At 37.4% G+C, this 27224-nt stretch overlaps 2 protein-coding genes across 2 annotated transcripts; both read right to left on the bottom strand.

Annotated features, from left to right (window-relative positions):
* Positions 1-4186: 4186 nt before the first annotated feature.
* Positions 4187-5128, bottom strand: LOC134670453 (uncharacterized). Its single transcript, XM_063528279.1, has one exon. The coding sequence runs from the start codon at positions 5126-5128 to the stop codon at positions 4187-4189; it is 942 nt and encodes a 313-aa protein (XP_063384349.1).
* Positions 5129-16756: 11628 nt separating this feature from the next.
* LOC134670452 (uncharacterized) lies at positions 16757-19897 on the bottom strand. The gene is made up of 5 exons (XM_063528278.1): positions 19820-19897; positions 18728-18947; positions 18067-18206; positions 17297-17425; positions 16757-16899 (listed from the first exon to the last, which is right to left on the bottom strand). Exons 1-5 carry the CDS (start codon positions 19872-19874, stop codon positions 16757-16759), a joined length of 687 nt encoding a protein of 228 aa, XP_063384348.1. The 5' UTR covers positions 19875-19897.
* Between the last annotated feature and the right edge of the window lie 7327 nt (positions 19898-27224).

Raw genomic sequence — 27224 nt, 5'->3', positions numbered from 1 at the left:
GTATTCTTACATTAACGGTAGGTTTTTATGCTGATTACGACGTTTAAAGGAAACTGATATTAACACTCATCAATAAGTAGTCGTGAATTGGAACAAGTATAAATTTAAAAAAATTGGAAAAGTAAAAAGCACTAGTTCGAGATAACCAACTTTCCGCACGCTAAACAGCTACGTAAAGTAGCACTTTTTGAGCAACTGTATTAAAAAGATATTTACCATAACACATGACAGTGACCTGGGGAGCATTTTTTATTTATAAGATTATTTTAAGTTTTATATTGCATGTAGTTTAATTTTATTTTATAGTTTGTATTTTTATGTCCCATTTATACATAAACCTATCCTCATTATAATGGATGGAAAGAGGTTTTGGAAGTAAACTGAGCTTATCAAGTCAGCGTTAATTTGTAAGAAATTTTCAAACATAATTGATTTACTTGGCTTTATGTTCTTTTTTTATTTGCACGTGTTTTTATAGAACTTGGCTTTAATTTTAGTTCTCACATCTCGTTAGGTATTGTTAATAAGTTATTTCAAATTGCAATGTATTCCTTTAGATTAAATCAGATTTATAATTATAACTATGACCATGATCAAGATATATTATTTTTATTTTTTTATTTTATTTTTTTTTTATTTTTTTTATTAGGAAAACTTACAGCTTGAGTAACAAGTTAGGTAATAACATAGAAACAGTAAGCCAATTACAAGTTTCCACAGGTAGAAACTGTATAAAGTATATAGCGTGCGAACTTACAAATTTAATAAATAATACTTACTTACAATTATATTTTGCTTAACATGGAGAATAGACTTACACAGTGGACGAGAAGAACAAGAGAGAAATACTAATATATTAAAAAAAAAAAAAAACGACAGAAGTAGGTACATAAGTGTTAACAGTGGGAGAAGTCTTGGCTCATTAGTTTGCGTATAGAACTAAAGCTGTCACAGAACAGATCGATGAAATCATGATGTTTGCAAAGCTGATTGAAAGACCTAGAAGCTCTTAGAAGAAAGGAGTTTTTCCTGTATTTACTACGAACAAAGGGAATATGGAACGTTTTTTTGGTGCGACAAGGTATGCGTGAGGGGACTGAGAGCATCAATTTCGCTAATAGATCAGGACAGTCTACATAGTTCTGAGCAATTTTCATAATGTAGATTACGTCAGATATATTACGCCGGATATAGAGAGGTAGAAGATGAAGTTTGGTACAATGCTGATTATAACTTTGTTTTGGAATTTTGAATTTAAATCTCAGAAAACGAATAAACTTTTTTTGGATTCTTTCAATTTTTGAAGTATAGATGTCATAACAGGGGTTCCAAACCTGAGAGGCATATTCTAGATGGCTTCTTACAAATGCACAGTAGACAATTTTAATTGATTTTAATCTTTTGAGGTTCTTGCACGATCTTAAGATAAAACCAAGTGCCTTAAATGCTTTATTCACTATTGAATCAACGTGCCGATCGAAGATCAACTTATTGTCCATTACGACACCCAAGTCTCTTATTTCACTACACTTGGAAATAACCTCATTTTTTAACATATAGTTAGAATTGAAAACATTACGCTTCCGAGTAAAGGAGATGGTGAAACATTTGGACACATTTATATCTAGTTTATTGATAGCGCAATAATTATCTAGTCTACAAAGATCTTCTTGAAGGTAAGTAGCGTCAAGGGTGTTATTGACTACTCGGAAGACTTTCATATCATCCGCAAATAAAAGAATATTTGAGTGTTTAAAGCATTGGGAAATATCATGTATAAAGATGGTGAATAATAATGGTCCAAGAAGAGATCCCTGGGGCACTCCTGAAGGGATTTCCACCCACGATGATGAGAATCCGTTCAAGACAACCGCTTGAGATCTGTTCAATACATAAGAGGAGAACCATCGAAAGAGGTCACCTCTTATACCTACTGATAAAAGTTTTTGTAATAGCAAATTATGGTCGATGCGATCGAACGCCTTACTGTAATCTGTGTACACAGCATCGACTTGGTCTCCACTATCCAGGCTGTTTGACAGGTAATCATTAAATAATATAAGGTTGGAATCAGTAGATCTTTGTTTAAGAAAACCGTGTTGAAAGGGACAGAATACATGTTTAAGAGAGGCATACACCTGGTTATAAACCACGCGCTCAAGTAATTTGGCTACAAGACACAACTTGGATATCGGTCGATAATTCGCAACATTACTCCTATTCCCTTTTTTGTGAATAGGTGTAACGAAAGCAGACTTCCATAAGCGCGGCATGACTCCCTCTGACAGTGATCTATTAAAAAGTATAGCTAGCGGATACGAGATGCTTTCAGAGCAGTTTACAAGGAAAACAGCTGGAAGATGATCAGGCCCGGCGGATTTGCTAAGGTCTAGACTTTTAAGAAGTTTCATAACATGGTCAGGCTGGACTTCGATGGACGCAATATCAGCAATAACAGAAGTTGCTGGCTCATCAAGCGGGTAAGACTGAGAACCAGGTGAAGCATTATTGGTTAAGAAAGTAGAGTGAAAATAGTCGCTGAATAAGTTGCTAATGCCTTCACCAGTGTCCGAGGTAGAGCCAGAGTAAGACATCGAGGCAGGAAAAGAGGATCCCTTGTTATTATTTTTCAAAAAAGACCAGAAATAACGCGGATTGGTTTTTAGCGAGTCTTCAACTTGATTTATGTATTTGGAATAGCACTCTTGTTCGAGTAGCTTGACCCTATCTCTAAGTAATTCAAAAGTATACTTGTCTGAGAGGTTATTGTAGGTCTTAAACTTTTTGAAATACTTATACTTCTCCTTTATTACCCGTATAAGCCCGCGACTGAACCAGTGTGGGTAATTACCATTATTACCGTTTTTTTAGGCACGTACTTATCTCGCAAATCATATATAGTGTTGTAAAAACAATTGACCGCCTCTTCGACGTCACCTGAGCCTAAAACCGCGGGCCAGTCGTAAGCCCGCAAATCTCTGTTAATTGAAGAGTAGTCAGCGCGATAAAATGCAAATATGGTACGCTTAGCGGTAGTAAGTTGTTGGAGTTCCACAAAAGACATGGTTATGCATAATGCTTTATGGTACGGGTCCTCGGGAACTAGTGGGTCGATACACGGTGATACCGAAACATAGTCATTTGAGAATACTAAGTCAAGAATGCCTCCGTGAACATTTTTAATTGAACAAAATTGCTGCAGATTGCAAAAACTGAAGGTATCCAGAAAATAACTTATATGGTCGCCGGAGGCATTCGATGGTTCTAACCCGGATTCAGATTCAGACCACTCTATGCAACTCATATTAAAATCACCGAGTATGAGGAATTTATCGGCCTGATAATTGTTTACTTTTGACTCAACCTGGTCGCAAAAATTACCTAACTGATCTGCAAACGAGTTGCCCATATTTTCATTGCATAAATAAATAGTGCAAATATTAAGTTTGAAGGTTAGCTTACTGCGAGGGCAGCGTAACGTTAATGATACCCACATATCCTCGGCCGACGATTGCCAGTCCGGGACACTTGTGGCTAAAATACTACGTTTAATTGCAATAATCACTCCGCCCCCGCGAGATTGCTGCGTCAAATTGTAGTCACGGTCGCGACGCCACACACAATAACGATCATCGAATAGTTCGTCATCTCGAATACCGTCACATAGCCATGATTCAGTTAGGGTGATAACATCGTAGTCACTCATTCGCAAATTTCTACGGAATATGTCAGTTTTAGTCCTAAGTCCCCTCACGTTTTGGTGATAAACACTAAGGCAGGTAGCAACTGACACGGTAGGACAATAGCAAAGTAGATAGATAACTAAAGGTCTCAAATTTAATTAAAACTAGTAAGTACACACTCCACAATAAGTAATACGGAAATAGGTAGGTTATCTCATCAATCCGTAGCTGTAAGCAATAGTTAAGTTCACATTTACTCCTTATTTCATTTCCTCCTTTAAGTTTACATTTATTCCTTATAAAATTACTCGCAAACATAAACAGAAACAAGTCCTTTATAACAGATAATACTCGTAGTAGGTAACTAACGATCGCGACCTTCCCGCACGGACGCTCAGCCACAATGAGGCGAGCTAGACCAGCGACACTCAAACTGTTGGTAACAAAGTCACGTAGCGGGTCGACGGGCTGGTAGTACAAATTAGTTAAGGCGGTGCACAGTTTCAATGAAGCCTCGAAAGTTCTTCTTCCGTTCTCACTTGTAGTACTGGCGAAGAGTCGGTTTTCCGAACGTGAATCTTTCCGTGCTTCACCCACACATATTGAAAATTTTTTTCCTTTGCCACAGCCTTTGTCTTATTCAGGAGTATCTTATTCTTCACCGTCAGATGATCGTTGACATAAACCCTGCCGGCTCCCTGGAAGCCGATATCATCGAGGGTGATGGTCTTGCAGATGCGACACGCTGCGATGAAATCCTCCTTTGTGTATCTGTTCGTGAACGATACAATAATCGACTTTTGCCTGGACGCATTTTCGCCACGTGATGGCACTCGGGTTATATAATTCACGCTGGTTTTGGGCACTGTGTAGGTCACCTTTGTACCGATCCGTTGCAAAATCTCAAAGGGATTTTCATTGTTCTTCAGGGGTACTCCTTTTATTTCGACATTGTTGTATCGGAGCCATTGGTCTTTTTCGTTGAGCTCAACCTCAAGGTTAGATATCCGAGACTTAAGAGCACCGTCATCATTAGAGGCCTCAACTTTTTTGAGGCGATCTTCGAACTGTGATAGTTTTTTAGAGGTGTTAGAGTTCGACCTCTTAAGCTCGGCGATGTCCGTTTTGATTGCTTGGATATCAGCAACAACCGTAGATAAGGGAGCCAACTGAGCTGAAATTTTGTGGATTTCTGACATCACATCGTGCAGCGTCAGAGATGTGGTCGCAGCGTCGACAGCGGCAGCCACGGCAGCCGGCTGCGAACCAAGGCTTGGTTTCTGAGTAGTTTTACAGCCTGCACAGCGCCATGTGGCTTGGCGATCACCCAACTTACGAAAGCCTGCTTCCGTTATTCCAGAGCAAGCGTAGTCGAAGCTCAGAAGACAAGCTGTGCACTTGATAGGGTCGGACACCTCTTCACCACACCTCCCACAAATAGCCATCTTGCAAATTGAATAAGTCTCACGACGCACAGTTTGAGATACACTGGTTGATTCCAATCGTCAAAGCCGGTTCACAGATATAATAGTTACTCGGAATTAGCAACAGCTGCTTGCATCTGCTACGCTATTCGTAGTAGCGGCGTAGCACTCGTAGGCGATGTTTTGTCTCGCTCTATAAACCCGCTAGGGGAGCACCTTATGATCCTGATAGGTAGATGAGACAAGGATAGTCCGATTTTTGCGACGAACTAGTCGGTAATGTTATTTTATTTACACTTGTGATGAATTGTTTGCACAACGGGCGCGTCCGTCCCCCTCGGCTACGCACGCCAGAATTAATTTATAATATAAATTGTACTAGATCTCTACATTTAAAACGGACGAGCACGTCCATTTAAACATATTAGGCGTCCTCTTCTAGTCTGTGGAGGTCCATTATGAAGTATATTTTTGTATCTTTTCTTGTTGTGAGTAGTTTTTGGAACATTGGGCAATGCGGAAACATCGATAGCGATGAAGGAAAAGACTCCAAAAACCTCAACAATGAAAAGAAACACCGACACACACGTGGCCACCAAGTGGTGTCTGAAAACAATCATGCCGGTCAATGAATTCACTGGTACAGATAGATTAGGAAAATTTGGACAATACAATTACAATAAGAATGGATATAGTGATACCGGAATGCGTTTGTTTGAAAGGAATGGTCATAGGTACGGATTTGATGACGGAAATCCAGGTAAGTTGATTTCAGTAATGTCAGATTTCGTGTTTAGTAAAAAATCTGTTGACAGCATATTTCTTTTGGACATTAGCAGTTGGCAGGAACACAGGATGTACAGTCGCCATCAAATATATCGGAGCGGCCAAGGTGCCCAAAAATATCTGAACACGCACTCTAACGCCTTGATAATAGAGGCGTGTTCAGATATTTGTGAGTACCTTGGCCGCTCAGATATATCTGATGGCGACTGTACATTGCTATTTCCTCTGGCTCCTGACAGAACAAGCATGCCGCGTCTTGTTTTTTACCTAGTTAAAAAATGTTTTTTTCAGCTTGCGATCCTGTTAATATAAAAAACAGGTAATTTTTGTCTTTCAGATGTCCATGGCGATATACAACGACCATGCCAAGTATATGACACATTTTGCATTCGAAAGTTTTTTTCAGAACACTCAAAATGCAAGATCTCGGGAAGACGTGTGCCCAATCCTTTGTACAGAACTAAGGTTACAGCCAATTTCGGTCTCCTCAATACATCAGAGAACCTGCAAGGTGCTACGTACACAAATTTGGACAACGCCAGAATTTCAGAATTTTAGTAAGCGCTTTTTTTTACTGTATGTGGGTTATGGATGTATTATACTTACATTTTTATATTCGAAAGTATAAACCAAGTAAGTAAGTATAAAGTATAGTATATTAGTAAGTATTTCGGTAGTATATAAGTAGGTACCTAGTATAAACACTTTATGGCACAAAACCAGTAAGTAACACAGCGATAATCAGCGATAACTACACTAAATAGGTAATAGGATAATACAATAAAAGCGAACTTATCCCTTTGAAGGATCTCTTGCAGCTAACCTTTGAGGAACTGAGAGAGATTAAAGTAAATTTCTACATGACGACAAAAGAAGTTGCTATTCCTATGAACACCTACCTGGCTTGAATTCGAAATCTTCCGCGGATGGGTTACATGGTTAATCGCTTGCCTACTTGGACACTTAAGAGTGACATTCCATTTCCAACTGCAGCTGCAATACTGTTCATTTTACTATGGAAACGCGTCGCTGTCATTGTCAATTTCCATAGAAAATGAACAGTATTGCAGCTGCAGTTGGAAATGGAATGTCACTTTAAGAGTGACATTCCATTTCCAACTACAGCTGCAATACTGTTCATTTTACTATGGAAACGCGTCGCTGTCATTGTCAATTTCCATAGTAAAATGAACAGTATTGCAGCTGCAGTTGGAAATGGAATGTCACTTTAAAGGTTCATTCTGTTGGCGACTATTGCAGTGTTGCAGCAGCAGCAAATCACTTTCATCGAATTGGTGATGGAATGAACGTTCTAATCGCGATAGCAACGTAATTTATCAGGGAAATTGACAGTGACAGCGCCAATTTACTGCTGCATCATCGTTAAACCACTAACACTGCTGCAGTCGTAATCAGAATGTACCTAATATTTAGCTGTCGAGTGTTTAAAGACAGCCGACAAAGACAATTACCAAAATCCAAAGTAATTCTAATTTTTTCATTGTGTAAATTCAATACGGGCAAATCTTTAAATGGTGGTTAGCATATGGCCTAAGGCCCACTTGCACCATCCCACTAAACCGGGGTTAAGCGGTTAAATCGTGAACCCACTGTCAAATTGTACTGGTAACCATGGTAACCCCGGGTTTAACCGGTTAACCCCGGGTTAGTGGAATGGTGCAAGTGGCCCTGAGAAGTAAATTGAGATAACTTTACCTCCGGAATACAATGAAAAAAATAACCATACAAATTACTTTAGCCCGCAATGTAAAGCAACACAAGTTATGAGCGAAAACCTCGTATCTCGTAATGTTTCATGTCATGTTATATCTCGTATCTCGTAATGTTTACAGTAGATGTTTTAATATTTCAGTATCAACAAAGTAACAGACAATTTAGTCATTGCCGTCACGTTCGAGAATGTATTAAAAACTTCCAATGATAATCACTTTAAGTATTATCTTAGAGGCAGAGAGCCCATAGTTACTACAGACCGTGGAGGAATTCAATATGGTATGCAATCTTTAATTATTTTTAAAATAATTATTATAATATTGAGATTTTTTATTTTGTGAAGAACTATAGACTATGGTGTAATCGGGTATTAAAAAAAAATTAAAAGTAGGTGAATTAAAACCCGTTATTATTATATTTTTAATATTATTTCAGGAGTCTTAACTGTAACTGTAATAATACCGCATATACACGATCTGAGACTCGAGAGATCTGAAATTTCTACATACGCAGATAACAATAAATTTGGATTCCTTCTAGGACCCAGAACTGGTTTAAGTACAGGTAATGATTATTTAATCATAATCATACTGATTTATTTATTAAATGCACACATACATTACACGTAAAAACATTTTTAAAGTAAAAAATACATATTTTCAATCATAAATAAATAAATAACCTTTCGCTTTCACCATTAAGGATGATTCACGTTAGACCGGCTCATGTCCGGGCCGGAACTTCCGGCGCATCGTTTTCTATGGAAAGCATCACGTGATCTCCTGTCATGTCATAGAAAAGTAAGCCCTGGAAGCTCCGGCTTGGACACAGTCCGGTCTAACGTGAGTCATTCCTTAGATGAATTGCTATTGGCTATTGAGCCTAGTTCATTTTAGTTCAATTTTAATAGTTCTTGTATAAGAACTGTGGGCCCAATTCGGATTTTGAAATAGATATCTATCAGATATCTTTTAGGTATCACCAAGATACGATAACGATATGTTTAAGATATAACCTGTCAAATTTGACATTTGCGCGATTCTGGAGATGCTCTTGAACGATTTCCACAGGATATGACTTAAAGATCCAATTCACATCTAATTGATATCTTACTCTATCTAACGTAAAAGTGACATTGGTTGCCCGAATTGCGCTGCAAAAGAGAACTAGTTGATATCTAAACTATAACGTATCTAGAATGGATCTAGTACGTGTCGTCTCTTGTGAATATCTTGAAGTTCGAATACGGCAGTGTGTCAGTGTAAGAACCAGTGTGGACTGGCGAGCTAAATGTTTTTATTTTATAGATCCGGAGGTCGATATCATGTATGCTAAGTTGTACGCCAATATCCCAATAGTTTATCAAGAAGAATTAAGCAATGAAGGAAATTTCTTCGTTGAAAACTTCATACAGTACAACATTTGCGATTTCGGACTTCACATAATATAATATATAAATATATATAATTTAATTAATTTAACAGAAATTAAATGTAATGTGAAAATGTAAATTTAATGTCCAATTGTGTCCTATATATGCTATAATACTGCCTTTGTGGTTTTTTTTTACAATAAAACTGAAAACCTATACATAATTTTTAACTTAATTTAAGTAATCCTATTTGTCAAGTTCTAGCATTAGTTAATGTATAAATGTAGAAAATAGAAAATATTTATTTGGCGTATATACATACATTAGGTACTGGTATTAATTTATTTAACTATAAGTTTACTGCATCGTATAGAACTATTAAAAGTAGATAATTTGACCATGACGTTATTTGCTAGTGTTTCATACAAATTCCATGGAAGAAAATCAAAATTAAAAACTGATGACTAGTAGCCAAATGCCCTGGCCCCCGGTTTATAGTGACTTAAGACGGCCAAGTGCGAGTCGGACTCGCGTACGGAGGGTTCCGCACCATTACGCAAAAAACGGCAAAAAAATCACGTTCGTTGTTTGGGAGTCCCACTTAATTTTTTTTGTATTTGTTGTTATAGCGGCAACAGAAATACACCATCTGTGAAAATTTCAACTGTCTAGTTGTAACGGTTCTTAAGATACAGCCTGATGACAGTCAACCGGACAGGCGGACAGCGGAGTCTTAGTAATAGGGCCCGTTTTTCCCTTTGGGTACGGAACCCTACAAATCACCTGTATACACATACCTACTTTAGTTATTACAATAATTATTTCAACTAGGTATGCGTGTAATCTAATCGATTTAATCGATTATGATTGGATTTGTGATTATACACAATTACACACGTATAATGGATCAGGTATAAAAACATATGTTTCACGAATTACATCTCTTTTTAGGTGTTTTTAAGATTTTTAAAGTATTTGAATAAGGTAACAAAAAAAGCTTTTTAAATAATATATAATTGTTTAATACTCAAAACCTTTTATACTACAGAAGAAATCCGTTATCAATATATTCACAAATCAAGGCTACGCATAAAAAAATAACTAATTAGGTATATTTTGTAGGTATATAATATTATTATTTGCTTTAATGATGACACACCAATTATTTATCTTTCTAAGTTAGAAATTAAGCCAATCGGTAGAAAGTTTGATAAATTTAGAACCCCGAGGAAATGGGACACAACAGCAAGAAATGGTAACACATATTGGTATGGTAATTGTAACTTAGGTATTTCCTAATAAAGGTAGACTAAAGACTTGACTTAGGTACATTCATATAACGTAGCTGAAAAGCAATACTGGCTGTAACCTGCAATACAATTGTAGTGCGGGTTACAGCGTTATTGCTTTAACTTTGAAAGAATCACCTGCTGGCAATATCGTCCTATTTTTTTAATAATATCGTAATATTTTGGGAAAAATCCGTATACCCAGTTAACTTCTGTTGTCCATTTTTTTTTATAACGATTATTAGCATCACATTTACATAAGTATTTTAATATGACATTCACTTTTATACAGTAAATTATTATTCATAAATATTTAAACTCAAATACTCATAGCGTTTATTACGAGATTACTGACATGACTGTGTATAATAAAAAATATAATAAATTATAAAACATCTACCGTTTACCTAATTGAAAATAACTCCGGCTTTGCCAAGACGATGGGTCACGTCAGACGGAATTCTATAGTTTTCACCAAATGCATTAACATTCTTTATACTAATACTTTCGCCATTATTCATAATTTTGCCATCCGATTCATTAGGGATTTCGTGGTAATACAGTTCAGTATTTGGTATTTCATTATTCACAACTCCGCGATTATTTTGACTAAGGAATAAATCAGGGACCAAGTATTTAACACCTGCATAGTTATTTAACGAATTGTCTCCTTTGTAAAAACTATTAGAGCTTACTGCATCCTTACTATGTATAATATAGTTCCTTTCGATTCCATTAAATTCGATTTTGGGCGAAAGAGGAAAACTGTGAGGCCCTCTTATTATTTTGGTGAATAGTTCGCTGTTCCATTTGTAATTTTGTTTACCTTCATTGTTATTATCCAAATTATTTGCATCAACTTTATTATTTGGCATATCGTTGCTTATAGCTCCTTGGTTGAGGCTATTCAATATACTTCCAAGTGTGCCGTTAAGAGCTCTGAGAGTAGAAATATTATTTAGTATTCCAGAATTGTTATTTGGCAAACCACTTAAAGCATTGTTATTCAACAGTCCACCATTGCCACCTAGTAGAGCTCTCAAATTATTTAAAAATACGCCACCAGTAACTTCCGGCAGATTTCCTACATTATTAAACATGCCATTCGTAATGTTCATATTTGGTAAACTTCCCAAATTGCTTAGCAGCACACCGTTGGTAAAGTTGCTGGTTAGTATATTAAGCATATTGCTGTATACACCAGTGAAATTGTTGTTTAATAGACCTACGTTGTTGTTTAGCGTATCATTCAGCTTAGTATTTCTGTTTAAAATATCTCTCCAAACATCGGACACACTGTTGAATGTATTGTTGACAATTAAATCCAATGGGACTCCTAAATTAATTACTGGTATACCACTGCTAAAATTAGTACCCGGGATATTTGGAACATTTAATAAAGTACCTCCGGTAAAGTTATTATTCCATGGTCCCAGATTACTCACTTGTGGACTACCACTGCCGTTGTTGTTGAATACATTACTCCAATAATTCATATTCCATATACCTCCCCAATTATTAAACTGTGGGTCAGTAGAAACATTTTTGTTCAGTTGATCTCCCAAGTTCCAGGGCCCACTCAAATTATTTAAAGTAAATCCACCGGTAAAGTTGTTGTTCATTAGATCATTTAGAACACTATTTCTGCTTAAAATATCTCTCCAAACATCAGCCACACTATTTAATGTATTGTTGATATTAAAATTCCATGGAACAGCTAAATTGTTTAGTGGTATACCACCGCTAAAATTAGAACTCGGTATATTTGGCATGTTCAATAATCCTCCGGCAAAGTTATTGTTCCATGGTCCCACATTATTCATTTGCGGAATACTGCTACCATTGTTATTGAACATATTTCTCCAATTATTCGAATTCATTAGACCTCCCAAATTATTCAATTGTGGGTCAGTTGAAAAGTTCCAAGGCCCGCCTATATTATTGATATTAAATCCTCCTGTGAAGTTGTTGTTCAGTAGATCATTCAGTTTAGTATTTCTGTTTAAAATATCTCTCCAAACATCAGGCAGCATGTTGTCCAATGTATTGTTGACGTCATTATTTAATGGCCCTCCTAAATTGTTCACTGGTACACCGCCTGGAACTCCTAAGTTGTTTAGTGGTATACCGCTGCTCGGCATATTTGGCACATTAACTGGTATCCCGCCTGGACCTCCTAAATTGTTTAATGGTATGCCACTGCTCGGCATATTTGGCACATTGTTAACTGGTATCCCGCCGGTGTAGTTGCTGTTCTGAATCGTCGTACTGCCAAAACTGTTGTTCCAGGGACCACCCAAATTATTAAACAGAATTCCGCTAATAGTATTCAGTGGTAGATTTGCGTTGCCATTTAGTGGGCTTGGAATATTATTAATTATTATTCCGTTGGTAAATTGGTTGTTTGGCATGCCATTTGTCAAATTTAGGTTAGGTAGATTTCCCAAATTTGTAAATGGTACTATGCCACTAAAATTGCCGGTCAATAGGTCTCTTAAATTATTAAATAACACACCATTGATCAAGCCATTGTTCATCACATTATTAGGCAAATTACCATTAGGATTGCCGTCTGAAACGCCTCCCGAATTAGTTTCACCGGTATTCGTATTTCCGGGTACACTTCCCACGTCACTAATTTTTGTGTCATTATTTTGTCCACAACTGCTTGCTATCAAAAATATTAAACAAAAATAATTCTTCATTTTCGTTCAATCGGCACGAGTTGTTAGCAATTCTAACTTTTAATTAGTGATGCCATTTTATAGGATGTAGTTGCGTGATCTATGAAACCAATACAGACTGCGTTTTCCTGATCGGGTTCCATAATTGTTACCTACGTGCATTATCATGAATAAAATATTTTTGTACACACATAAAACATTAAAATAAAAACCTCGTGATTTGAAATGGTTACTAAACTATTCTGAATTGTGAAACGTACTTATATCAATGTTATAACCACACTGAATAACGACAATTTACAAACCCAAATTATGATTATTTTTGTAGAGATAGTTGACCTCCTCTGCAAACAACTTTCTATGCAGGAGCGTCAGTTAGGTAAGTATATCTGCAGCTAACTAACTGTACATACCTATATCCATGAAGTAAGGCCGTATACCTAGGCCAATATTCCTTGTTCCTTACGTATTTTCACCGTATATCTCACTCGCACTCATGTCGTCTGGTCAATTCCATTTTTATAACTGCATTGTTCGACTTTTTTTGACTCAGACACAGTATTATGTTTTAAATGAATGAATACTTTTTTCTTAGCCTATTGAGTGTCCCACTGCTGGGCAAATGCCTCTCCCCTGGCTCTCCATAACTCCCGATTAAGGATGACACACGTTAGACCAGGCCGTGTCCGGGCCGGAGCGTCGAATCGTTTTCTATGGAAAGCATCACGTGATCGCCTGTCATGTCATAGAAAAGTATGCTAAAAGTGACATTCCATTTCCAACTTTGCAGCTGCAATACTGTTCATTTTACTATGGAAATTGACAATGACAGCGACGCGTTTCCATAGTAAAATGAACAGTATTGCAGCTGCAGTTGGAAATGGAATGTCACTCTAAGGAAGCTCCGGCCCAGACACGGCCCGGTCTAACGTGAGTCAGCCTTTATGTGCTTCCTTCGGCCAGTTGTAAGGGAATAAATACTATCCATGATAAATACAACAACGGTACGCTAAACGTAAACGACAAAAAATACTCAACACATTAGCGGCGGTGAACCGTGGCCGTTTTCCTAAATACGGAACGCGTACCTTGAATAGCATAGAATGTAATAACGTACATACTGCCAATTAGTTCATCGTCTATTATCGTTTTCTTATGCATGATACATGAACATTAACACCGCCTTCTTAATTCGAAGATCGGTAAATCTTAGTTCAATATGCACAGAATTTAAATTCAAGTGGGGCCGTGAGAATTCATTAATAAGAGAGAGTTCAGCCATTATTTCATACCACTAGTTCAGAGTTAAAATACAGCATCTTGGCACTTGACTTAATACCAAAACATAATTTTCTAAATAATAGTCGTATATTCGTTGCTTGATCTTCCCTTTTACACACGAATAAAACGATGACGTCAGAAAACTAATATGTCATCGGCATCGGCCTGTAGGTACAGTCGCCATCAGATATATCGGAGCGGCCAAGGTGTTCACAATATCTGAGCACGCGCTCTAACGCTACGTCTTACGTAGGCGAACAACGCGCGAACGCGGCGCCTGACATTCGCGTGCAAATCGCGCCGCACCGCGTTCGCAACGAGATCGCTTACGTAGGACACTTCTATGGGCATCAAAGGATTGATTTCGCCGCGCCGCGCCGCGCCGCGTTCGCGCGTTGTTCGCCTACGTAAGACGTAGCGTTACTCTCTGACAATAGAGGCGTGTTCAGATAGATACGTCTACGCCAGGTGATTCGTTAGGTGATCTATCTAATTACCTACATGTTTATATGTTGGCCTGTGTCAAATAATCCATTATTACAAATGGAATTCCTAGCAAACTTTCGTTACTATTAAAGGTAGGAAAGGTATTATATGAAATGTATGTTGGAACATAAGAAGGTGCAGTCAGTATCGAAAGTAGCAGATCTATCATTCTTTAATAGCTTAACAAAAATAGATTTAGACAAATTTATCAGTCCATACATGACAACAACGAGCAAAATTTTACACACTAACCTAAGTTAATTAAAATTACTTTATTGTAAGAATATAAAACGGGACCGTATTAAATTATTTAAGTATTTCGTTTAAATTTCTTCGTTATTTCGTCTACTCCAAGCTCGGAGTGGAGCCGCCATTGACAGGCGTTCCCCTCTGTCGAAAATAGGCGGCCAATGGTCAACCACATGTCAACCATATGTATGGACTGACGTTTATCTGACATGACGTACCTATACATTTGATGTGCCCCTCCCCCTCAAAAAACGGCAGACTATTTTGTACCGAAAATTTTAGACATGGCGTCTCCGTTGGTTATATCCTCTAAGACTCCAAGACATTGAAAAATAACCGTTTCTCTCTAAAGCCTGCTTAAATAAATACATAAATCAAAACACCGCATAAAACGCAGAATAAAATCGCCGATACATCATCGTTGTCGATATTTCATCATTCGAGATTCAAAGTAAACTTCGTAAGATGCGATCCATCATCGCCATCTCCACAATACACAGCTTCCGCATTAAATAGGAATAATATTCTCGCGGGAATTGATAAGAATTTCATTATAAGATAGGGGCCCGATTCGGATTTTGAAATATACATCTATTAGATATCTTTTAGACATCACCAAGGTACGAAAACGATATGTTTAAGATCTAACCTGTCAAATTTGACATTTGTGCGATTCTGGAGATACTCTTGAACGATTTCATCAGGATATGACTTAGAGATCCAATTCACATCTAATAGATATCTTACTCTATCTAACCTAAGGGCCACCCCACGTCTGGCGTCTTTCGAGCGTCGGCGTCTGTCGGCGTCGGTCCAGCGCTATGGAAAATGACGTCGCTGCGCAGTTGCGTCGACGCTGCGTCGACGTTGCGTCGACGTCGGCCATAGAATTGTAGACGCCGACGCTCGAAAGACGCCAGATGTGGGGGGGCCCTAAAAGTGACATTGGTTGCCCGAATTGCGCTGCAAAAGAGAACTAGTTGATAGTTATCTAAACTATAACGTATCTCGAATGGTTCTAGTACGTGTCGTCTCTTGTGAATATCTTGAAGTTCGAATACGGCAGTATGATAGGGTGTATTTTTACGGGAGCAGAATTCAGATTTTTCATATTTTTAGTTTTGATCTACCATGACGCCTTACAATTTGTGGGACCCAACGGGTGACTGTTTTGGCCCACAGGTCATCTGGTGGCATTACACACCTGTACATACCTGTGTAACCATAGCAATAAGGAAATGTACCGATATATTTGGTCAATTTGGCCATCACTATATATTTGATACGACTGGAAACAGCCGGCCTAGCCAAGGTTACAATCGCTACCTATCGCTTCGACAACGAAACGCTTAATGTCTCTATCACTCTTCCATATTAGTGCAACGGTAACAGTTGCGTTTCGATCGCTAAGGAGCGTAACGGCTCGGCCACGACATCGAGCGACTTGCGACGGCGGGAGCGATAACCATAGGTTGGAGCGTGACACAGCGATCGGACCTTTCGCTCCAACCTATAAAAACGATTGGCATGTTGGATACGCGGCCAGGTAAGAAATAAAATAAAAACTCATTTCCATTAGTTACAATACAACCAACATAAATTGTTAGTGTTCAATACTAATAAATAGGTACCTACTAGGTAAATATGAAATTTATAAATTCAACTGTATATAATATTTATATGATTTATTAAATTTAACATTAACTCATAAATGTATATAAAAAGTTCCAGGTATTTTATAATTATATCAGTTTTAATGACAAACATATTACAATACTTTCACACCGAAGTCACAAATATTATATTGTAAGTAGTTTCCAACGAAGTAATTTCCTTGATTGGATATTTCTTCTTGGTACTCCGCTGGAATGTTAGTGTAGAAACGGGCATACATGGATGTCACTTCAGGATCTATAAAAGAAAATTATAATATACTATCTTCTGGCCAAAACTTCGTCTGCGTGGAATGATAATGATTAATAAAAAAATTGGACAAGTGCGAGTCGGACTCGCCCACCAATGGTCCGCACTTTTTAGTAAGTATTTGTTGTTATAGCGGCAACAGAAATACATCATCTGTGAAAATGTCAACTCTCTTAGCTATCACGGTTCATGAGATACAGCCTGGTGACATATAGACGGACATTAAGTGGAAATTAAGAAACCTGAGGATCTACCGCGAACCATGTTCGACGTGTTGCCCTCCGTTCCACTTGTAAATTCGTACGTAAGTGTGACAGGGAGGCAACACGTCGAACGTGCGTCGTGGTAGGCCCTCTGTATAAAGTGAAGGTTTTACGTATATTACCTGTACTGGTTCCAATCTGGGGTCCGAGAGCGAACGGAAAAACGTCATTGTCTCCGTACGTATATATTTCAGATCTATCCAGCCTTAGATTGTGTATATGGGGTATTATTACTGTTACAGTCAGCACTCCTGGAATTATAATCATTTATTTAACAATTATGAACTAATTGTGGCGTTATCTATGAAAAGGGACCTTTTTGTCGATGGCGCTTACACCATTATGAACGATGCTCCGATATAAATTCAATGCCGCGCGACGCTGTGCGGCGTAAGCGCCATCGACAATAAGGTCCCTTTTCATAGATAATGCCTCAATTGATTTCATAATATTGTTATTGGTAAAAGACGAATTAATCAATGTACAGTACAGTCAAGTCTAAAAATACGGGTGCATATATACAACTTACTCAAAAATATGTCCCATAATTCTTAATGCGCTAACATAAAAGCTATGGGACATATTTTTGAGTATGATGAGTGCCCCATATTTTTATACTTGACTGTACCAGTGTTTTTTACAGAAAAAGTTACCTAATCCTGTCAAAGTAAAGTCTTAAAGCCGACCACTGACTAACAGGCCGCCGGACGATATCGGCCTGTCAGTTAGAACAAAAAATTGGCAGTTCCGAACAACTTACCGGCCGTTATCGTCCGGCGGACTGTTAGTCAGTGGTCGGCTTAACATTTATACAATTTTAACTGTAGATAATCATATAATTTTAAGTATAAGTAATCTAAATTAGCCTTTATGGCAGCAGAAAAAAACAGACCATATCGTATTCCTCCAAAGTCCCTGGTGACCACAGGCTCCCTGCCTCTAAGATAATACTTGTAGTAAGTATTGTTGGAAAACTTTGACACGCTGTCGAATGTGACCGCAATCACCAAGTTGTCTGTTACATTGTTGATACTGCAAGGATTAGTTTAAATTATAAATAAGGAATAGTATTTTCATACAATAGCGGTATTAAGAGCGTGTGACTTTCAATCCAGAGGTTGCGGGTTTAAACCCCGGCTGGTGTCAATGAGTTTTTCGGAACTTATGGACGTTCATTTGATATTTGCCAGTCAGTTTTCGGTGAAAGAAAATATCGTGAAGAAACCGAACTAATCCCAATTAGTTCACCCTGGGTTGGAAGGTCAGATGGCAGTCGCTTTCGTAAAAACCGGTGACTACGCCAATTATCGGGATTAGTTGCCATTGCCAAGCGGAATCCAGGCTCCCATGAGCCGTGGCAAAATGCCGGGATAACGCGAGGAAGATGATGAATAGTATTCGCAAGTCGTGTCGATTTAAAACTCCCTTCGGTCATGTTTTAATTCATCGCCACTCGTTTCGAATTTCCAAATTTTTGCACTTGTATCGTAACGTATCGTACCTATGTATTTTTCTTATAAATTACAATACATTCAAATCTATAAACCACTTACTAAAACTCGGAAACTCTGGCGTTGTTCAGTCCACCGTAATCAGCAGTGATCTGGGTTTCCGACATGTTGTTACTGGCAAAATTGACGCTACCTTCAGCCCTGTACAAAGGTTCGGGCACAGCCCTTCCAGAGACCTTGCATGCCGAGTGTTCCGCGAAGAACTTTCGAATGCAAAACGTGTCGTATACTTGACATGGGCGAAGTATTTCACCATGAATGTCTAAAAATACAAAGATACACATAGAAAATATGAATTATGCGATCGACAACACAAACGCAATTCTTCCTATTCGCGATTCTATTATAATATCTGGGAGACCGAGCTTTGCTCGGAAAACATATAAAACTCGAAAATGCGCGTTTTCCCAGAGATAGACCTAGCTAGATCGATTTATCGCCCCTAAAAACCCCCATAGCACATAGCAAATTTCATCGAAATCGTTAGAGCCGTTTCCGAGATCCCCAACATATATATACATATAAATAAATAAATAAACAAGAATTGCTCGTTTAAAGGTATTAGATAGATCAGTATTTATGGATCAATATTATTGAAATCTTAGGAATTGAATTGTCTGTTCGTCTGTCTGTCCGCAGCTTAGCTCAGTGATCGTTAGTTCTAGAAAGCTGCAATTTGGCATCATAGAAATTGTAATAGGTACATAAAAATAAATTATAGCACACTGAAGTTTACTTTTTCTATTTTCTTTCTAAAACAGCAACGAAAACTAGTACCATAATGTCACGTAAATGTTCATGAACATTAATTTAATTACATAAGACTTGATGATGATGATTACTTAAGAGATACCAAGTTTTATGTAATTAAATTAATGTCGTTTTAAAATGAGAGCGTAAGTTCTATTGTAGGTGTGATGGTGACTATATAGATTCTTGTGACTCTTAAATTGTAAACATGTACCCCCTTATTCATAAACGTTTATTAAAGTTGACAAGCCGATAATAATTGTTTGTCCCTTTCCAGCATACCAACACATTGGAAAGGGACAAACGATTATTATCGGCTTGTCAACTTTAGTAAACGTTTATGAATGAGGGGGGGTAATCTTTTAGGAATTAATAAAGACTTACCCGGATTCCCTTCATCGAAACCGAATACATGACCGTTTCTTTCAAATAAACCCATATCATCATTATACCGATCTTTATCATTGTTATAACTTCGTAGTTGTCTTGTTCCATCATTAAACGCTCCAGAGAGTTCACTAATCGGTATGCCTCCGATATTTGTTTCATATACCTCATGTCCACGCAAGTTTCGTATTTGTTTTTCACTATGGAGATTCTTATTATCTTTTAACCCATTGCTCACAATGTTGGAACTTTGGCCAATATTCAAAAAAGTACTTGCAACAAAAAACGTTAGACAAACATGGTTTTTCATGATTAATCTATAGATGCCCTCTCGCGCATGAGAGGAGGCCTGTGCCCAGCAGTGGGACGTAATATAGGCTGAATTATTTGTTTTTATTTTATCTTTAATCTATCCACACTGAAGATACTTTAATCTGCTTTAGCAGGTGAGCTAACCCGTTATAAATGTAGTATTCATGTGCATTATACTTTGTAATCGATGGCCTAGTGTTCAATACCAAATTCCTAGGTTAATAGGAACATTAAAAAAAAACTTTAAAAACAAATGCCAAGTTCGGCAAGCACCCAGCACCCGAGTATTTAGAGTTGTACCACGCCAAGTTTTCATAAGTACTGCGACCTCAAGTATGGAACTTATAAGGATATGTATGCATTTTTACTAAATATATAAATAGATCAAGAAGGCTTGTATTGTAGGTACTGGAACGCCATCACGGTTCATAAGATACAGCCTGGTGACAGACAGACGGACAGTGGAGTCTTAGTAATAGGGTTCAGTTTATACCATTGTGGGTACAGGACCCGAAAAACAATATAGGCGACCCAGAATATATTTTGCAATTACATATTGACTACAAACTTGGCTTAACACTGACGTGCTCACAACTCAACATAGTTATTTGAAGGTGATTTTATTACGGGTATATTACAGCAATTGCGCGGGAATATAGATTGGTATTAATTGCACAGATTAACATGATACAAATTAGAGTTGGTTAAGTATGGTTCTCAGAATAAAGCGAGTATTTGGTTCACTAGCTGAAGTTGGAAAATTTGCTAAACACTCTGATAGTTCCTTCCGCCTTGGAATATTTTTTACAGCCGGCATTAGGTATATCAGAGCAGTCAAAGTTCTCAAAAATATCTAAACATGTACAAACAGGCGTTGTTCAGATATTTATGAACACCTTGGCCGCTCCGATATATCTGATGGTGACTGTACTAGCGCTGATATTGATATGCACTTAAAAACAAGGACAAGCATATTTTTGCTCTTCCAAGGACTTCATATTTAGCAAAGATACAATCAAGTTTTTAAGCTCACGTTCAAACCCCTAGCTAGAGGCTAGTTTTTAATAAACTGTGTATTGTTATCTCTTTGAAACCGAGAAATTCAGATTTGCTAACTTAATAATGAATTCTAGTGCCATGTGTTAAAATTGACATTTAACTGCAATCAAATAAAAACTTAACTTCACGGTTTAAAGTATAAACCTTCTTAACGCATCTTTTAGGTTTATTGTTTTTACAATTGAATACGTAGTGATTATATGCCCTTTGAATTGAATGTGTTTGTCATGTGAGGGTCGCAGATGTGATGTATTTTATATGTTGTGTGGTTGTATTTATAAGAGTTTCTTTATCCCACCACAATTTGACGACCGGCCTGGCCTAGTATGAAGCCGATGGTCCCGGGTTCGAATCCTGGTAAGGGCGTTTATTTGTATAATGATACAGATATATGTTCCTGAGTCACGTTGTTTTCTATGTATTTATATATTATATATGTCACCGTTAAATTGTAAAAACCGTTAGTTTATAATCTCACTAGCGAGATTGTAAACTGTCGAAATATTGTGTACCTTAACATACTACTTACAATTTAACGCTTTATTTTTCGTTAGATTATAATCTATCGAAGTGAAACCGTCATATTGTGAACTGGCGTACGAAGGAACGCGCCTCAAGCGCTGATTGGTTGAACGTTGTGAGCCGCGCGCCGCCATATTTTAATGTCGATAAATACATAGATCTGTTGTCGAATGCAAACAAACAGTGTTTTGATTACTGTAAATTGATTTCGTGTTGGAAATTACTAAAAACTTTAAAATTAGTTACCTACATGACATTGTTGCTGAATGGTGAAGTAAAATTCATCTGTGATTAACCAAAGAAATGCACTTCAAATGATAAAAAACCGGGCAAGTGCGAGTCGGACTCGCGCACGAAGGGTTCCGTACCATAATGCAAAAAAAAAACAAAAAAAAAGCAAAATAAAAACGGTCACCCATCCAAGTACTGGCCACTCCCGACGTTGCTTAACTTTGGTCAAAAATCACGTTTGTTGTATGGGAGCCCCATTTAAATCTTTATTTTATTCTGTTTTTAGTATTTGTTGTTATAGCGGCAACAGAAATACATCATCTGTGAAAATTTCAACTGTCTAGCTATCACGCTTCGTGAGATACAGCCTGGTGACAGACGGACGGACGGACGGACGGACGGACAGCGAAGTCTTAGTAATAGGGTCTCTCTTATTATTATTGTATATTTTTTTTGTTTCACGAGAAAGTGACGTTTCTGATTTTATTATTATGTTACTATGTTTTCTTAAATAATATCAGAATGATTGATACTCTCCTTAACTAATAACAAATACAATAGGTACTTGATATCACAATATTTGAAGCGTATTTTATTAATATGACAGACACCCGTGTTTGATTCTTAACTCTATGGACACAGAACGGCGTACTGTAAGACGGACCAATCAGCATGCGAGGTGCGTTTCCTCGTGTGTCGGTTCACAATTTTACGGTTTCTTGTCGATAGATTATAATCTACCGAAAAACAATCCGTAAAATTGTAATCACTAAGTTACGGTACACAATCTTTCGACAGTTTACAATCTCGCTAGTTAGATTATAAACTAACGCTTTTTACAATTTTACGGTGACATATATATCGTTGTCTGAGTACCCACAATACAAGCCTTCTTGAGCTTGCCGTGGGGCTTAGTCAATTTGTGTAAAAATGTCCTATAATATTTATTTATTTAATTTCTTAATGCCTTTAGCAATGTAGATTTATGAGATATTCTTAGTGCCGGGAATCATTCTATGTAGATGACGTCGCGGGCAAAAGCAAGAAAAATATTTTTTTTTTCTCAAACAGACCTCATGAATACATTGCGCCGAAGCGCGAACAGTGCTATCAAAACCAAGAAAGCCTTTACTGCGTAGCAATCTGATACTATTATAATACCTTTTAGTTCCTGGGTTGATGAATTAATTCGCAGCGCTAACTGAATGGAAACGAATGTAACTCGGTTGAATTAAAATATTTTTACGTTCATAACGAGACGAAGGAGAAAAGATTTTGTTATTTAAAATTAGCACAACGAAGTAAAGAAGGAAAATCTAGGTTTACCAAAGGTGCATTGGTGCAACTCCAAAAAAGAGTTACTTCGAAAGCGGGATAATTTTGAACATTGCTAATTTCTACTGAATTAGAAGCACTTTCTATTGTAGCAACAGTAAGCAAGGTGCCATAATAAGAGTTGCAGTAGCATAGCCTCTAGCCGCCCATACGTCAAACATTGCCAAGCAACATGAAATTTTATTTTGTCAACACAAAGTTCAAATTAGAATGGAACAGGAGACCTTTTTATAGGTCTCTGGGCAGCTAGAGGATAGATAAGTTTGCCAAAGTATGAAGTGTTTCTGGTTTTTACATATTTCATATTAGCCATCATCAAAATTAACCCACTTTCGAAGTTATTCGAATGTACTTTACATGTGTTTTTGTCAAGCTTTTAAATCTCTTTTAAATAATCAAGTTTGAATGTTACCTACTATAGAGAAGCCATAGCAAACAATGAAATTGTCGCAATCGCAACCTGTACCACGCAACCAAAACGTCGTAAACGATAGTAAAATATATACCTGGGTCGTTCTACCGTTTCGTGCCGATTTGCCACTTTTTTGGAGATTTTTTTTATTTTGAAGTTACAGTGTAAATTTTGATATTGTGGATGTGTATACGTATTGTGTATATTATTTTAAGAAAGGCACCTATATACTAGTTATACTTTTGGAAAACAAATAAGGAAAGTAATGAAGGCACAGATGGAAATGAAAAACTAAGGGAAGGTAATGAAACACGAATAGAAGTAAATGAAATTATATTAAATATAAATTAACTTTATTAGTCAAAATCAAAGTGATAATATTTTAAACGATGGAACCATAAATAGCTTGGCTTTTAAAAAGTATATCTACCCTGTTGACCTGTTTCATATAATAACCTACTTTTTAACAATACTTTTTACGATGTTTCAGTATTTCTTTTCGGTCTCATTATTTGTCAGAACTAGAAACATATAATAATGAGATTCGTAATGTAAAAAACTGCTTACATAAATTAAATTAAAAAAAACTTAAATTATCTAGAAATTGCTATAAAAAACAATCGTTAGTTTTGATATTATTCGGGAGAGAACTGCGGCATAATTTTAAACTTTCTAGTAGGTAAAGTGACTTAGCCGTCTTTGTAAAGAGCAGATGTTGTTTTTTTAAATAATGAAGTGGGCCAGATATTAGATTTAGGACACTACCATGATAAGCCGTTTCAAAGGGAACGGCGGGCCAAAGTAAAGCTGCAGGACAGCAGAGCTTGGAGACGAACAAATAGTTGTGTATTAAAAAGCAAACTAGCGGACCGCAAACACGATGTTGAGCTCTAAAGCCGTTAGATGTCGAAGAGCGTCGTACTCTACGAAACATGAAAACCCTGTGTGGATAGAGGCCAAGGGCCGAGTACGCCCGAATAATCAAAATACTTATTATAAATAACAAACTCCATAGGGTTGTAGACTCAACAAGTCGCACTTTCGAGGAAAAATGCAAAGGTCAAGCCGCAGGAGGGTCCGAGATCACATTGGTTAAATTTCAAGCTCTCTTAGTTCTCAAGTTAGGTCTTCTATGGAAGCGCAACGTGATCAGACGGACTGGGCTTTCAGCGTTTATGCGGATCTCGGCCTTTGGCCTCACTTAGCAAAGTTCTGCACTCTTACAGATTGATGTTTGGCCTTGTACGGAAATGTGCCCCTATCTGAAGCTCCCCCGGGCCGTCGGCCTTGCTTTTTAATACATTCGGCTATTGGTTCTTGTTTGAGGTCAGCTCCACTGAAGCTCAACTGCTTTGACCTCGCACGATTGTGCCCGCTGCCAATAGTTAAAAGAAATTTTGAACACCTCATGCGGAGCTCGCCTTTCGGCATCGCTTGCATTTCGGCATTGAAACAATTTAAGGTCTACTCTCCTGCGAAAGCTCGGCTTTCAGCCTTGCAGGAAGGCGCGCCACAATCGGACGCTCCGAGCTGCCTGCTCTTTCTTTGTGGAACTCGCAGAAAGGGGTGGGAATGGGACGCTCCTCTCCAGTTCTAGATGGTGTTGAACCATTGTTTCATGAACTTTCTGGATTTTTCTAAAGCTTGGCCTTTAAACGGTTAGAAAGTTACAAGAAATTTCCCTGATACGGCCAACCCGTATTTTTAACTTAGCACAAGAAGAGGCTCCCGGGAGCAGATCTTTGTGAGACCCTCCTCATAAATATCTGCCCTCGGAGGGCTCGCTCTTGAGCTTTATTCCAGGACTATAAAAAGTTTTCAGTATGTTAATTAGCAGATAAGTTAGGCATTAGATAAGTTCCAATAGGTTCACCTGTCCAAAATGTTCCGCATTTATAAAATGTTGGAAATATGATGTATCTATCCGATATATTTACAATATTTGCCATGAAAAAAGAGACTAATTACGCTTACGCGCCTATCTGCTTATTTATATGCAATATCCACAACCAACAGGATTCCCATGACATAGTGTCGGGTATAGGTAAGAAAGAACCTATACCCTGAAACTCTGTCAAACGGTCTAACGAAGTCGAAAGAATGCGACATACATACGTTTCAAAACATGAGAGTTATGATTTGAGAGCCTATGTGTGCATATAACTCTTGGGCTGTGGGCTAAAAACATAAAAAGTTATCACATCTGTCATACAAAATTATTGTTCATTTCCTTCCAAACTGGTTCATTTCCTTCACCCGAAAATATTGGGAGAAATGGAGAGGAATGAATTGGAGTGGAATGAACTTTCGACGGTTTTTTTAAATTTCTTTATCGTCTTTAAGGCTAGAATGTCATCAAGTAAAAGTAATGAAGACATGCCAAAATGCTAACAGATTATTAACAAGGTGATTTTTTTTACAATATATAGCACCAAATTACTTAATGGATGGAAATGACTAGTAACCGTGACAAAGTGCCTTTCCGGTGAGGAGAACCAAAATTACTCGTAAATCAAGAGCGCGAAACCTCCTTCGTTGACGTATTGCGGTAGACTAAGGTAGTAGAAACACGTTGCAATCACAGGTATTCGTGAATAAAGGCGCGTTTAGATTTGGCATGAGTGGCAATTTTTTAGAGTGAAAATGAAGTCTTTCGCGTGACAAAATTAAAAAGTGCGTTCTCTCTATGATAATTTAACTTTAAAAATACGTACCATGTACCATTATAATACTGATTATTTGCCTATTTATAAACAATAATGGAAAGTAGGGATTATCTGCAAATAATAGTGTTTTTAGTTTTTTGAACCCAATGGTACGCCATTTTATGTCGAGGGAAATGAATTTTTCGCATGTTTTTAATTTTTATTTAATAGATCATTAGGTTTAGCTAAATTCCAAAACTGGCGCATTTTCCGTACCACATAAACATACCTTTTAAAAATAACCACATGTAAAAAATTATAATTTTAAGGCTTGATGTGGGCTCGGACACCAAATCGGCACGAAACGGTAGAACGACCCACCTACATAGTAAAATAGTTAAATGGAAAATGCCAGTTTTTTTTTTCAGATTGGTTCCATAGTAAAAGTTACACCTAAATATTCACCTCATAAAATTTGAGTAAGGGTTGAAAAAAAATCCTCATATTATACCACGAACGTTCCCTCAAAGAAGATTATTCGTATAAATTATTCTCGCAAGAGTTTTTCACTCGCTTTAGATTGCAATTTTACGGGGCCTGCACGCGTATATTAAAAATTAAACTTAATAAGCAAGTCTTTGTGCTTGCCGAGGAAAGTGGTTCGTATACTAGATTTTATCCGTGAGGCCAATTCGAACTTATTCCGGAATTAAAATGATATCATTTTGCTATCCGCGCGTCCATTTCGCTCGTACTTGTTCGTATATGTATTACGCGAGCGAGAGATAAAGGAAAATTATACTCGTAAGGGATCATACATTAATTACGTCACACGAATTTCTAGGTTTTTTGACCCCTCCCCCCCTCCTTGTCACATTTTGCAAAT

This window comes from Cydia fagiglandana, chromosome 14, assembly GCF_963556715.1.
Source record: "Cydia fagiglandana chromosome 14, ilCydFagi1.1, whole genome shotgun sequence".
Lineage (NCBI taxonomy): Eukaryota > Metazoa > Arthropoda > Insecta > Lepidoptera > Tortricidae > Cydia > Cydia fagiglandana.
Note: the sequence above shows the minus strand (reverse complement) of the source record. Positions and strands in the feature narration are given on the sequence as shown.

What these genes read in the sequence shown, in the direction of transcription:
- LOC134670452 (XM_063528278.1), bottom strand. Translation starts at nt 19,874, where the DNA reads ATGGGTTTATTTGAAAGAAACGGTCATGTATTCGGTTTCGATGAAGGG. An exon ending in TTTCGATGAAGGGAATCCGG is followed by an intron (nt 18,948 to 19,819) that starts GTAAGTCTTTAT and finishes TTGTATTTTTAG; the next exon opens with ACATTCATGGTGAAATACTT. An exon ending in CCAGATTGGAACCAGTACAG is followed by an intron (nt 16,900 to 17,296) that starts GTAATATACGTA and finishes TTTCTTTTATAG; the next exon opens with ATCCTGAAGTGACATCCATG.
- LOC134670453 (XM_063528279.1), bottom strand. Translation starts at nt 5,128, where the DNA reads ATGGCTATTTGTGGGAGGTGTGGTGAAGAGGTGTCCGACCCTATCAAG.